The sequence below is a fragment of the Magnolia sinica genome, chromosome 5, assembly GCF_029962835.1.
Source record: "Magnolia sinica isolate HGM2019 chromosome 5, MsV1, whole genome shotgun sequence".
In the NCBI taxonomy this organism is placed as follows: domain Eukaryota; kingdom Viridiplantae; phylum Streptophyta; class Magnoliopsida; order Magnoliales; family Magnoliaceae; genus Magnolia; species Magnolia sinica.
The window spans coordinates 84,442,148-84,457,165 of NC_080577.1; the positions used below are offsets into that span (position 1 = coordinate 84,442,148).

The 15,018-nt window shown below is 41.6% G+C and overlaps 1 protein-coding gene across 1 annotated transcript; it reads left to right on the plus strand.

Annotated features, from left to right (window-relative positions):
• Positions 1 to 5,150: 5,150 nt before the first annotated feature.
• LOC131246229 (small ribosomal subunit protein bS21c-like) lies at positions 5,151 to 5,836 on the plus strand. The gene has a single exon (XM_058246145.1). It carries the CDS (start codon positions 5,158 to 5,160, stop codon positions 5,620 to 5,622), a length of 465 nt encoding a protein of 154 aa, XP_058102128.1. The 5' UTR covers positions 5,151 to 5,157; the 3' UTR covers positions 5,623 to 5,836.
• Positions 5,837 to 15,018: the final 9,182 nt, after the last annotated feature.

Consider the following 15,018-nt stretch of genomic DNA (forward strand, 5'->3'; position numbering starts at 1 on the left):
AAATACTCGTAAAGAGTTACCATCTTCATCAAACTAGACTCCCCTCATCTTAGTCGTGGTGGCCTCTAGCAACCCCTGGTTTCTCTTTTTCGGAGATCTTCTCAGAGGCATTCAATTGTCCTTTAACCTTAGTGCTAACTCCAAATATTTAGAGGTTGAGCTATTGCCAAGGCAAATGTGGGTGAGATCCCCGACTCGGCTCAAGAAAGGGGATCGGACGACCGTGAATCAGACCATCTTCTAAGTTGATTTGGGAATCATCTCGGACCTAAGTCTGAAGAAAACATGGAACGGACCGAAACTTAGACTCACCATGCCACGGTTTGGTTTCTGGTTGTATTTTAACTGAACTAATGTAGCCTGGGCATCTAGTTGGTCTCAGGTCTATGTAGTGCCACTGCCTCCACCTAATTGGAATTAGAATTCAAGTAAATTAAGGGCCCGTTTGGCCAGGTGGATTGAAAGGGATTGAATGGTATTAGGGTGGATGGCATGGATTTCTAGGTAATGATGGTGTTGTCAGTGGATTTTCTTGAGATACATGGGATTGATATATCCCTAGATTGCTATATCCAGTCTGTTTGGCACGCTCGGCCAATCCCGCGATTAAACCTTCCCATCCCTTCCAATCCCTCGAACGAAACACATCTCAGGCAAATTTGAATGGATTAAGATGGATTGGATGGGATTTAAAGGTAATGATGGTGTTGTTGGTGGATTGTCTTAAGACCCATGGGATTGGGATCAGATCACCGACTCTGTTTGGCACGCCCGGCCAATCCTAGGATTTTACTTCCAATCCTTGCCAATACCATCCAATCCCTTCAAATCCGACTGGCCAAACAGGCCCTAAGGAGGTGGCTCAATCCGGTCATGCAAATACATGATGTTTGATCTTTTCTATTTTGGGCTTGCATGGCAAAGGACCCTCGACCAAAGTATAGAAGTCCTCATTTTCGAGTTCACTACTGAAAACTGGGTGGGATTTCAGTCTTCTAGAGTTAGCTAACTTGGGTCAATCGATGTAAGACCCTTCACCTCTTTTAGACTGGTAGACAGTGATACCAGACCAACATGGCCTTATTAGTGTCAATCTTTTTCACAAGTTTCCTTACCAATGTACCATCCATCTTAAGTAAAGGTGGATCCCAGACTTAGGCATGATGTAGTCCGATATCCCAAGGACCTTTTCAGGTTGGTAGTTTCCTCCTCGGTGAAGGTAGGCCACGACAATAGGTCTTTCTTAGTTAGCGAGGCAACGACTTTTTACTACTTCGACCATCTGATAATGCAAATTATACCCTTTTATTATTTATACTTTTTTGTATTTCACCGATTGTACTGAATTAGTATTAATGAAATGAGAGATAATTTTATTTCTTTGAACTCCTTCATGTATGTCATGTATTGTGCTATGCACATATGTCACTTATTCTTCAAAGAAATTGATGACCATATTCAGCCAACTCTAATCGGCTATATTTGTCTTGATATTGAAGCCGCTTGACATTCTGGATCAAAGCTAGACAACCCAGATGAGAAACCATGAGGTAACCTCTTAAATATGCTGGAATGTTGCCCCATTTCCCAAAGTAACCGCTCAAGTAAGTGGCTCATTCCTTGTTCAAAATTCAAATACTAGATAAACAACACGCAATTGGTTGTGTTGGAAAATAACCGTTCCCACCACATTTATGTCTCCATAGCTGCTAGTAGTTGATGATCGATAGTAATGGGAAATTGCTAGCCATAACAGCAATAGCTTCCAATCTATAAATTCTGTACTTGATCATCAACCAAATCTGCACTACATCTCCCTTTGCTATCCTAAGTTATTCACTAAGTACTGCCATGTCTTCTTCTTAAGATGGCCTTCTTGAGCCTGTTCCTGATCCTGTTCTTACTCTAAATGCATTGTCAACTATCATGCAGGCCAATGCTCTCTTGACTACTCTGCTAGCAATGGATTTGAATGATTTTTTATATTATTAATTTGATTAAGCAATTAATAAACTCTATTGTTACTAACTCTGATTTGTAGGATCTTCTGAATACTTTGAACAAGATTTATGAATTATCCCAGGAGTATGATGTCACCTAAAGGGAATCTGAGTATTTCGGTAGACTCACATATGAATATGAGTCACACTTGATGGAGATTGATCATCTACCAGAAGCATACGATTGAGCTATTGGCCAAGTTGTCCTTTGTCGTCGCCAGTACCGACTCAAGAAAAGTCGATTGAAAGCTTGTTGGATCTATTGGGACAAACTTGACGAAGATATTCTTTCTGACGAGGAGCTTTTCACCATTGAAGATTCTATGGGCACTCAACGCGATCTCTTATCCATCAGCGCTATCATGGCCGAATGTTAGATAATAGTTAAGAAAAGCAACGAGTTGCTTGAAGAGGCTGAATGGGCTGCATTTATCTGAGTCAATGCATCGATACTATGATGAGCTCTCTTCAACAGTTTAGGCACGGATTCAAGTCCTAGTGGGTCGCACTATCTTGGTCAGCAGGGTGGATTGGACACCCACCGTTTCAACCTTTGTAAGGCCCACAATGATGGTTATATGTTACCCCTATTGGCCATCCTTTTTGTCAGTCCATTTTAGTGCATAGGTCTAATGATGGGGTAAATATAAGTCTTAAGTGGACCATGCCAGGTGGTCGGTTCACACGCTAGTGAGGCCTTTCCTTAGGGCCCAATGGGATTCCTTATTTTAGCCCATACATGGGCCATGTTTAGTTTTGATATGGGTCGCTGAGTCGAGCCCTGCCTTGGGCAATCTTTAGGATCCACCTTAATGCTCTTGTGGGGACTATCGCGATCACTTATGGACCTCACCTATAGCTCCGTGCTTATGCATCGCTGGGAGTATAATTAGGTCCGTTTGTTGAGTGGGCTCATTATCGTAAAAGTCCACTCAAGTGTAGTCTTGTGGGGCCCGTTAGACTTGGATTTCAAGCGATCCTCGCCTCTTATGCATGGTGCGATTTGACCATGTTTAGCATATTGTACTTAGCTAAATGTGATGACTTGATAGTCTAGTTCGATGTGGCCTTATTTTTATGCGTGACATGACACTTCCTTTATATTTATGCGCCACTTCCCTTATGCTTGATATAACGTTACTCTTGCATTGATATAACATTTCTCTTATATTGATTTAACACTGTTTTTATACGTGATGCGATATTACACACCTCATGCATAATGGTCATATGATTGTACATTATCATATCTCATCTGCACCATATGTGCATGACTTGTATGATGGTTTGTTCATGATTGAGTACAATCGGATTAGGGACACTATCCAGTTGGCGGTGCCCTTGTTGGGCAATGGACCATGGTTGGTACTCATGTCATGGTCATTAGCTTGCCTATGTGCAACGGGGTTGCTTTGATGACCCTACGACTTATGGCTTTTTCAGGGGACTTGTATAAGATGGGGCTGCCTTGCATACACGCATGACTTGCATGACATGGTTGCATGATTCGGATTATGGACTCATGTATTCATGCGTTTGTATGAGGCACTTGCATCTACACCTTAGTCGTATTAGAGTTGTAGCATACACCACACTGACATTAGGGTTATAGCCTTCATAGTTTTGCAGTGGATGACGTATATGAGTATGGACATCGGAAATTTGTTGTAAGTATATTGGGCATGTAAGATGTTTATGGGTGAAAGACCCTAAATCCTATAGCCACAGGATGCTCTAATGTCGAGACCGAGTGGATACATGAGTGCATGAGTGCAAAATACCAGTAAACCGCATCTCCTCCTGTTGTGTGATCGGTTGGAAATGAGTACGGTCTCACCTGCTTGAAATATATGATGGAGATTAAGACTAAGTTTGACCAGCTTGAAAATAGGTCTATTACTAGCGAGCAGAGTGAGCATTGGTATGCCACTGATGAGGCAAGTAGTGATGTCTCTTATGCTTGCCTGTTTGCATAATGTGGTTTGGTGTCTGTATACTAGATCCAGTGACTGTAATTGAAAATCATACTTAGATATGGATTAAACATCATGATTGATATGATCATGGCTACATATGACATTAGGTCGAGTTGGACTTCGCATAGCATATATGTATAGCTTATGGGCCTGTTTGGCCGGGCAGCTTGGATGGAATTGGATGGTATTGGAAGGGATTGGAAGTTAAATCTTAGGATTGGCCGGGCGTGCCAAACACAATCGGTGAACTGATCCCAATCCCATGGATCTTAAGACAATCCACTGACAACACCATCATTACCTTTAAATCACATCCAATCCAACCTAATCCCTTCAAATTTGCCTAGGACTTATTTGGCACGAGGAATTGGAAGGGATGGGAAGGTTTAATCCCGGGATTGGCCGGACGTGCCGAACAGACTGGATATAGCAATCCAAGGATAGAGCAATCCCATGGATCTCAAGACAATCCACTGACAACACCATCATTACCTAGAAATCTATGCCATCCACCCTAGTACCATTTAATCCCTTCCAATCCACCCGGCCAAACGGGCCCTAAGTATATATGGATGCATGCATGAACATTGACACAAATGATCCCTGATATTTATTGATATTTATTGCTTACTCTGATATTGATATCTACATGATGTAATATATTTGTTATACTCATTTCACACATATTCTACTGAGTTTTGTGAAAAGAACAGGCATATTTGTTTAATGATCAAATATTACTGACTATTGCTGACTGTTTCCTGTACTTTTGTCCACCCGAGATTTGGATATGCTTCATTTGATGACAATGTCCTGCCGGGATATTATCACATATACTACGGTGCCCCCCGCAGTCAACGTCCCAGCCAACTCGGTGGATTCCGGGATGCTCCGAGGGGCTGATGCATCTGTTTTATCCACGCCGTCCATACATTGGACAGATCATTGTTGGGTGAGATCCCGACAAGGAGGCAGATCGAAGGCTAAAGCGGCGACGTTAGCTGCCTGGGCGGGCCCGCTTGAAGAACGGACAAGATCCTCAGCACGTGCTAAACATCATTCTCCAAATGTCATTGTCGCTTCTCCTTCTTCCCTCCACTTCCCAGGACAAACATTTTCTAGAAGTAAGAAGAAGAAGAAACGAAAGCTGCAACCTCTCTCTCAGTCGGTCCGTCTCATTCATGGCTTCTCTCTGCAGTTTTCTCTCATTCAGACCATCCAAACCACCCATCCTTTCTTCTTCTTCTTCTTCCCACCTCTCATTCCTACTTCCTTCTCCTCCTCCTTGTTCTCTTTCTCTTACTTACGGAAGAGGGAGATTTCCAATAATAGGAATTGGATCTTCTTCTTTTCCGTCTTCTCACTCACTATCGTATGTATTTCCTTCCCTCGGAAGCAGCACCAGGCTCTTATGCAGGTCAGGATACAACGTGCAGGTGGTGGTGGAAGACAATGAGCCGGAAGAATCCCTCGTCCGCCGCTTCCGTTCCAAGGTCCTTAGGGCTGGCGTCATCCAGGAATGCAAGCGGAGGAGGTTCTTTGAGAATAAGCAGGACAAGAAGAAGAGGAAGGCAAGAGAAGCTTCCAAGCGGAATCGATGGAGGTTTCGATTTTTCATTCACTTTTCCTTCTTTCAGATGGTTTGATTGCCTGCTAGAGATGATGATTCTTTTAGGTCTTGTTTGAATTCATCTCCTTTTTATCAAGGAAATCTATTTGGTACGATTAGGATCGTCTGCTTCTGTTGTGGGTTTTGTTTGAAAATATATCCTCTTTCACTGAAATTCTTTGATTTTCAGTTCTCTCTCTCTAATGTTCAGGTGCAGGGCTGTTTTGGGTCTTGCTTGATTTTTGCAGAAATGGGTTCTTTTCAGTTTCTTGGATTTCTTGATATCTTCGAAGATGCTTATCTGAAAGTTATGAAAAAAATGTTTCTTCTTGTGCTTTTCCCTCTTATTCTTTCGTGGTTTTCTATTAATCAATGGGATCATATCGGGTTTGAGTGAGGAAAAACAACAAGAACAACAACTGCGACGGCAACAACAACATCCATTTTTAGTATTTTGTTCTTTTAGAGAGACTAACAAAATTTTATTAAACTAGCTATAGAAGGGAAAAGATTCCCAATACACATACTCAAACAACTAGAACCGTCTAATGCTAGAGCTTCGGCAGCATCATCTAACTCTCTCCTCACTAGAGTAAACAGAATATTTAATCTAGAGGCTAGCGGTCGTGATTTGTTAAACGATGAAGCGGAGCCCACAAGATTCAGCTGCAGATTTTGCTGTTCAAATGGTGTGTGCCACATGACTTTTGATGATAGTCAATTCAGAAGGATGCGTTGACAAGAGACTATCCCATCATAAAGAGTTTTTCACTTGTAGAAGCATTGAGGTATTCGTCTTTATGGGAATTTCATTTTTTGGTGGTGTTTAGCGGACTAATATGTATAAATATTATTATTATTATTATTATTATTTTTGGATGCTTGATCTGGTAGGGCTGCATTGTGCTCATCCAACAACTGGATGGCTGATGAATCAGGCTTCTACATTATCAAATGTAGTTCCTATTGACGTGTGCCCTTTCCGTGGTATGGAACTCCCTAAGTGTCCAATTTTCGCGAAAGCACAAGAAGCATTCTTGCAGCACTTCTTCTATGGAATAGATTTAGGGCTTCTCTTAAAGATGTGGCTGCTGCTGTGATGGGTGGGCAAGGATGGATCGGACTGGAAAATGTTAGACCCGAATGCCCATCGGCATCCCTCAGAATCCCTCTGACTCCAGCAGAGGCCTGAGGTCCAGCAGACACCCCTCTAAAGTTCATCTTCCATGTTCCTTCAGCAGGATGGGGCCAGCCAGAACCAGCTGGTGCCATTCCTTGGTAACATCCGTTGCCGATCATCCCTAGAACTTGTTAGAAAGGATATCCCAATCTATAAATGAACCTTTGATTTTGTCATTAATCATTTCTGTTGTCACCTGATCGTCCCTGAAAATCCGATTATTTCTCTCTTTCCATATCTCCCAATACATGGTAGAAGCGAAGAGACCCCGTAAAACTCTGCTCATTTTCCTGAATGGCCTGCTGACCAGCTTGTAAATTCCTCACCAAACAATTGCCTCTTTACCCAATCGATGTGAAATGATACAAGAAATTGACTCCAAAGAGTGGATGCCACCGTAACAATGAAGGAAGAGGTGGTTACCATTTTCCGCTTCCAATTTGCACATGACACAGCTGCTGGGTATTGCCATACTGCTACGCTGATTTTTGTAAGGACAAGAAACCAAAAGAACACCACAACTCTCTGAGGGCCATCCGATCTCCACAAGGATGCAGCAAACAGAACTGTACCTGAGATGGGTAAGTTGCAGGAAAAAGGACCTTGGAAAAATGCCCGATGCACCCGTCTTCCAGCTTCTGATGTCCTCTTCATTGGGGTTGAGATACACCTCCTCTGGGTTGCTAAGCATCTGCTGTAAGTCTTCCATCTCCAATTCCTTAAGGATTCTTTGAGGGATGATATTCCACAACAATCTGCCCCTTGTGCTCCATGCATTTATAGACCATAGCATGTTGCTTCCACATTAGTCTGAGCAGTCTTGGAAATCTAGCAAGAAGTGGTTTGTCTTCAATTCATTTGTCCTCCTAGAAGCAGACTCTGTCTGCTTGATTGACCATGAATTTTAGCCCTTCGATCAATAGTTTTGTCCCAAATCTTGGAGTGATTCTTGTTCACACCCCAAGTATAGGGTTGTGATGTAGTAATAATCTCGGTAAGACCGAGGTTGAATCCACAGGGACTGAACCTTGTATGCAATCTGAAAGTAACTTGAACTAGAACTACGCGAAGATGTAATCTAAATCAGGAAATTTTAAGTGAATAATGGTGAAATCTTAAACTAAAACTTGTAAAATTCAAAGGTGCGAAACTAGGGTGCCAAGGATCCACTTGTAAAGACAGGGAGATCTATGCTTGATTTAAGAACACAACTGGAATTAGAGTCCTATCTTCATCTAGATGGAAGATAATTCATTAAAAATAATTAGGAACGTCCTTTGATCTAGTTATCAATAGATAAAATGTATGAAAATTAGACTTGATTCCATCACAAGGCCATGCCCATGAGACAAAGCAATCAACAGAATCTAACCAATCCACATCCATTCTGAGAGAGTTATGAATGTTAGGAAGGATTCCATCATCCAACCATGCCCATGAGATGATGGTGAACAACAGGGCTTCCTAACTTTGTAATCACAATAATGAAAAGAACATACTCAAAGCTATCACAGATCCATTGTAATTTAAGTCACAATAAACCATTAAAAACTAAAGGCATTTCTTATCATCAAACTAGAATTAAAATCAGTTCAACTTAAACCTGAATTAGAAGGCATAAAGAAATGTCTCCCATCACACTACAAGCTTCACCTCTTAGCCCTAGCTAAGAGGTTTAGCCAACCACAATCATGATTAACTAAAATCTCTTAAAAACATAACAATTAAGGAAAGATGGAGAAAACTCCTGATAGCTGGCCGATCCACGCCTCTGCTCCTCTCTTTCTCCACATGTCTTGGCTCACGTCCTCTGCTGCATGTCTAAGTGATTGATGCCTTCTCTCTCTCTTTCTCTCTCCCTTTTATAAAGACACCAGGGGTGGTGGAATGAAGTCGGTGGAGCTAGGCGTCGGTGTGAAGAAGTGCATAATTTCTTTATGCAGCAGAAACATTCGTAGCCGGAGATGTTTTACGCAACAACACTTGCTTTTTGAACCTGATTCTTGGTACGGTGAAGGTCTGATCGAGATTCCATCTTCATGGATGGGGTTGTGCGCACCTTGGGTTCCTTTTGGACAGTTCAGATCGTCCAACTGATCACAGTCAAGATCCCACAATGGCCCACCGTGGTTGGTTTTCATGGACGCAGGACCTTGCGCAATTTCTTGCGCTGTTGCTGATGGTGGGGCCCATGATTGATGTCTTCAGGGAAATCCACTCCGTCCACTGAATGCACGTTGAAAAACTAGTTGGAAATGGCTGGTTTCGGATTGGATTTGGTGTGGCCCACAGAATCTTTAACTCCGCCGTCCGTCCTGTGTTTGAATCCCCATATTTATGCAATGACTGAGGAAATCATGCCGCTGATCAGGGTATGGCCGGTTTGGTCCTTGAATGCAATGAGCGGTGTGGATCATCGAGATGTGTGAAGATGGTGGCCCACCCGAATCCGTCCGCAAGTCTCTGTTGCGGGCGGGAGTCTGATTTCGAGCTGGATTCAAATCCGCTCGGTCAACGGTCTGTTGACCGATTTCACGTGTTCGGTGCACAGGGGCTGTGCACCTTCTATGCACGCGCGCCCATGAATGTGTGGTCCACATGGATGTTTTGATAAATCCACACCGTCCATCTGCCTTCCCATCTAACTTAAAAGGTCGAGACCAAAATTGAAGCATTTCCAGAGATCAGGTGGGCCCCAGATCAGTGTTTTATGGGCTGATCTGTCCGTTGGGCCACTTCCACAAGGATCCAATGACTGAAATTCGACGTGTATGGTTAATTTATAGTCATCAGGCCAGATATAAAGTTTCGAGCCGAACGAATGTTGGGAACCCTGTGATCTTGCATTCAGGATGACTTTCAGGCCTCTTGGACTTCAATTGTTTGATTTTCTCGGATCTTTGGCATATAAATTCTTCGATCTTGGTCCCTTGGGGTCCGTCTCTTGCCTTGGTGATTTCTGAGCGTTAAATCTATATGCTTTTAGTACTCTTTTTCAGTCCAGGCTCCTAAATACACCTTGCAACACAAACACGATTAAAATAGGCAGTTAAACAGTATCATGTTTGTAAAATCAGGTAATAACTAGGGTCTAATATGCAATATTTGACCCTCAACACAATCCCCAACCAGTATTTTGCTAGTCCTGAGCAAAGTATGCGAAAAATAATTTAAGAATTACGGGATAATTTCTATAAACCTGAGTGATTTTCGAACAACAGTCCAGTCAATAGAATTTTAAGATTCATTAATGTTGGGCATTACTTTCTCCTGGACTCAAGCGCAAGGTAAACTTCGTAGTCAAGTTCAAAGTATTACTCCATCGATTAGAAAAATTCTAAACATTGAGTTCCATGAGTGTATAGTGAAATCTAAACTTATCACAATCAAAGGTTCAATTCTTTATTTTCATGATAACATTGATAATCACAAGAGCATTTAGGATAACCATAACCTAAACCAAAACTTGCCTTATAGTTCAACTTTTCATTATTCCAGCTTTTGATTTTTCCATGATGGCTTTCATGCTATGTCAACCTTTTAAAGGTAAAGCCAAGGAGGGGAATCGAACCCTCACTTATAGGGAGTAAACCCATGGTGAAGACCATTTGCCTAACCCTTTCTGAAGACAACTGTTTTTTTTTTTTTTTTTTTTTTTTTAAAACTAGGTATTATTTTTTTCTTTGAACATGATGGACAAATTCCCCAAGTTGGCTCCTTTCATGTCTAGTGACTATTAGGTTAACAATTCAATATCGAACTGAATCCTTAATGTGTAAGCTAGGTGTGACATGTGAAATCATGATTCAATTAATGTTTAAAACTTCAAACGTAGATTAACAATTCGACTTAACTATGAAATCTAATAGATAACTGAATCTAAGAGTCATAAATTACCAACATTATGTATCTTATACGTCTAAATCAAAGATGGCCGTCAAAATCACTATGAATCCACAAAAATTTCCAGAAAAAATTTAAAAATTTTCACAATTTTTGCTCAAGACTGAGAAAACACTGATTAGGTAACCTAATCTTCCATCCCCAACCTAAAATCTATATTGTCCTCAATGTAAAAGAGAAGCATGCAATGCACATGAGATAATGAAAGTAAAGGAGAAGTAATGGAAAGATAGTACCTAATGACGGAGTTAAGCGGCTTTTTCTCAAAGAGATTTCAGCGTGAAGGCGACTCGACACAAGAGTTAATCCAACGAAAGTAAACTATCCTAAAACACGAGAAAGCAAACTAACCTAACGACATAAAGCCGACTAACTTAAAATGACAAAACAAAAACTACCCTAGTCCTATGAAAGCAATAAACCTATCTATACCTCCATCAGACTAAGAGATCAATCCTGGTAAACAGGATCATTCAAAGGCATGGACATGTCCTTTGAATCAAATTTCTCAACTAATGGCTTTAATCGATGTCCATTTACTTTAAACTCATTGCAATTGTCTGGATTCCGAATCTCGACGGCCTTATGAGGAGACATTGATAACAGTGAAAGGGCAGGTCCAACGAGATCGGAGTTTACCCGGAAAGAGATGTAACCGAGAATCATACAAAAAGACTTTATGACCAGGCGTGAATGATTTTCGATGAATATGTTGGTCATGAAACGCTTTCATCTTGTCCTTGTAAATTCTCAAGTTCTCGTACGCATCGTTCTGGATTTCTTCAAGTTCATTCAACTGCATAGGCATGTGGCAAGCTTTCCCATATACAAGCCTAAAGGGAGACATTCCAATAGGGGTCTTAAATGCAGTACGGTAAGCCCATAAAACATTGGTCAATCGGATTGACCAATCCTTATGGTCAGGGTTAACCGTCTTTTCCAAGATGTGTTTGATCTGCCTATTGGAAATCTCAACTTGCCAACTTGTCTGTGGGTGGTATGGGGTGCTCACCTTATGGGAAATACCATATTTCTTCATTAAACTCTCAAATAGTCTATTATAAAAATGTGAGCCCCCATCACTAATGATGGTTCGAGGCGTTCCGAATCGGAAAAGGATGTTCTCTTTTAAGAATTTAATGACCGTGCGATGGTCATTATTTCGGCACGGAATCGCTTCAACCCATTTAGTGACAGTCTACGGTGAGCAAAATGTATAGATTTTCAAAGGATTGGGGGAATGGTCTCATGAAATCGATGCCCCAACAATCAAATGCTTCAATGATAAGGATGAGATTTAAGGGCATCATATTTCTACGGGACAATGCTCCCAATTTCTGACAACGCTCACAAGCCTTGCAAAACTCATAAGTGTCCCTGAACATAGTGGGCCAGTAAAAGCCACACTGCAGAATCTTGGCCGTGGTCTTTTTAGCAGAAAAGTGACCACCACAGGCCTGTGAGTGACAGAAGGAGATGACACTCTGATGCTCATCGTCTGGCACACATCTCCTTAAGATTTGGTCTGCGTAATATTTAAACAAATATGGATCGTCCCAGAAAAGGTTGCGCACCTCGGTGAAAAATTTCTTCTTATTTTGCATAGTCCAATGTGTCGATATGAAACTTGTGGCAAGATAATTAGTAATATCAGCGAACCAAGGTGAATGGGAGACTCTGATCAATTGTTCGTCAGGGAACATGTCATTGATATGTGCCGTCTCAAGGGAATCAGAGATATTAAGGCGAGAAAGATGGTCAGCCACTACGTTCTCTACTCCCTTTTTATCTTTTATTTCTAAATCAAATTCTTGGAGTAGGAGGATCCATCTTATCAGGCGGGGCTTAGCATCATTTTTAGTAAGAATATACTTGAGCGCCGCATGATCTGTGTAAATAATGATCTTGGATCCGATCAAGTAGGACCTAAATTTGTCCAAAGCGAATACTACGGCTAAGAGTTCCTTTTCCATAGTCGAGTAGTTCACTTGAGTAGGATTTAGAGTTCTACTCGCGTAATGGATAACGTAGGGCTTTTTTTCTTTTCTTTGGCCTAAAACCGCCCCAAGAGCATAATCAGACGCGTCACACATAAGTTCAAAAGGAAGGCTTCAGTCGGGTGGTTGCATGATAGGTGCAGTGGTCAACAGGCCCTTGAGCTTCGTGAAAGCTTCCTGACATTGCTCAGTCCACTCGTATGGTGCATCATTTTGAAGTAGATTACATAAAGGACGAGAGATGAGACTAAAGTCCTTTATGAATCGTCTGTAAAACCCGGTGTGTCCTAAGAAGGATCACATGTCTCGTATGTTCTTGGGTGGAGGTAGGTTAGAGATAAGATCAATTTTAGCCTTATTTACCTTGATTCCTTTGGATGAGATGATCTGTCCAAGGACAATTCCCTTACGGACCATGAAATGACACTTATCCCAATTAAGCACTAAATTCTTTTATTCACATCTTTTCAGCATACATTTGAGACTCTCTAAGCACTCATTGAAAGATGGACCGAAGACAGAAATCGTCCATGAAGACCTCTAGATATTGCCCCACCATATCAGAAAAGATACTCATCATACATCGCTGAAAAGTGGCAGGGGCATTACATAGTTTGAATGGCATCCTTCGGTAAGTAAAGGTGCCATAGGGACATGTAAATGTAGTCTTTTCCTGATCTTCAGGGGCCATCTCTATCTGATTATAGCCTGAATACCCGTCAAGGAAACAATAATAGGAATGACTAGCTAACCTTTCCAAGATCTGATCAATGAAGGGCAAAGGAAAGTGGTCATTCCTCGCGATGGTATTCAATTTCCTGTAGTCAATGCACATTCTCCAACCAATAGTAATTTTAGTTGGCACGAGTTCATTATTGGCATTGGCTACGATGGTGATTCCGGACTTCTTAGGAACCACCTGAGTTGGACTTACCCATCGACTATCAGATATAGGGTAAATGATACCCACATTCAATAGTTTAAGAACCTCGGCTTTAACCACTTCCTTCATGTTTGGATTTAGTCTACGTTGTGATTGCCAAGAGGGCTTCGCATTATCCTCGAGATAAATGCGGTGAGTACAAATCGAAGGGTCAATTCCCTTGAGGTCCGCAATCGTCCATCCAAGGGCTCCCTTATGCTCAATGAGAGTAGATATGAGCACTCTCTTGTTCTTTCTCCAGGTGGGCAGAAATCACCACTGGGTAATTCTCATCTTGACCTAAATAAACATATTTCAAATAAGAGGGCAAAGGTTTTAGGTCAAGCTTCGGTGGCTTGAGGTTAGACGGTAGAGGCACTTCATCAGTCTGGGGTAACTCTTCAAATTGTGGCCTCCACTGGTTAACTTCAAGTACCGGCGCAGTATCAAGCATGATAACCATCTCGCTAATCATGTCATCATCGAAATCATGGGAGTGGGTCAGGCACGTCTCTAGAGGGTCAGAGGATAAGGTCAAAGGTGTCCTATCTTCCACGAAAGAGTCAATCATGTTAATGTCGTGGAAATCGTCATCATCCTCTAACCATTTGCCTGTGTTGAAAAAGATGTTTAACTCCAATGTCGTATTCTCGAAATACATACTCATGACAGCATTCCTGCAATTGATAATTGCTTTTGAAGTGGGAAGGAATGGGTGACCAAGAATGACGAGAATTTGAGTGCTCATGTTACTGATGGGTTCGGTATCCAGGACGATAAAATCTACAGGGTAGTAGAATCTGTCAACCTGGACCAACACATCCTCAATTATCCCTCTCGGTACACGAACAGAGCGATTAACAAGTTGTAATGTGGTTAAGGTGGGTCTTAATTCACCTAATTCTAACTGCTTGTACACTGAGTAGGGAATCAGATTGATGCTCGCTCCTAAGTTAAGAAGTGCGTGCTCAATTTGATACTTCCCGATTACACATGATATGGTTGGGCTACTGGGATCTTTGAATTTCTGCGGCACATCTTACTTTAGGATGACACTCACTTTCTCAGTCAAGAAGATTTTCTTTTGAATATTTTGCCGTCTTTTGGTCGTGCACAAGTCTTTCAAGAATTTGACATATGAAGGTATTTGTTTTACGGCATCAAGTAGAGGAATATTGACCTTCACTTGTTTCAACACCTCTAGAATATCCTGAGAGTTAGAGAGAGGTTTTGGTGCAACCAACCGTTGGGGAAATGGAGCAACCGGCTTCCTTTAAGGTTCCAGTTTTAATTCTTGTGGAGCATGATGGCTAGATCTATCATCTTTGTCCACTTCTAGGTCCTTAGGCTTTTCAGCCCTAACCGGAATGGTTTTGTCAATGATCTTCCCACTCCTAAGAGTGGTGATAGATTTAGCTTGCTCCATCTGAT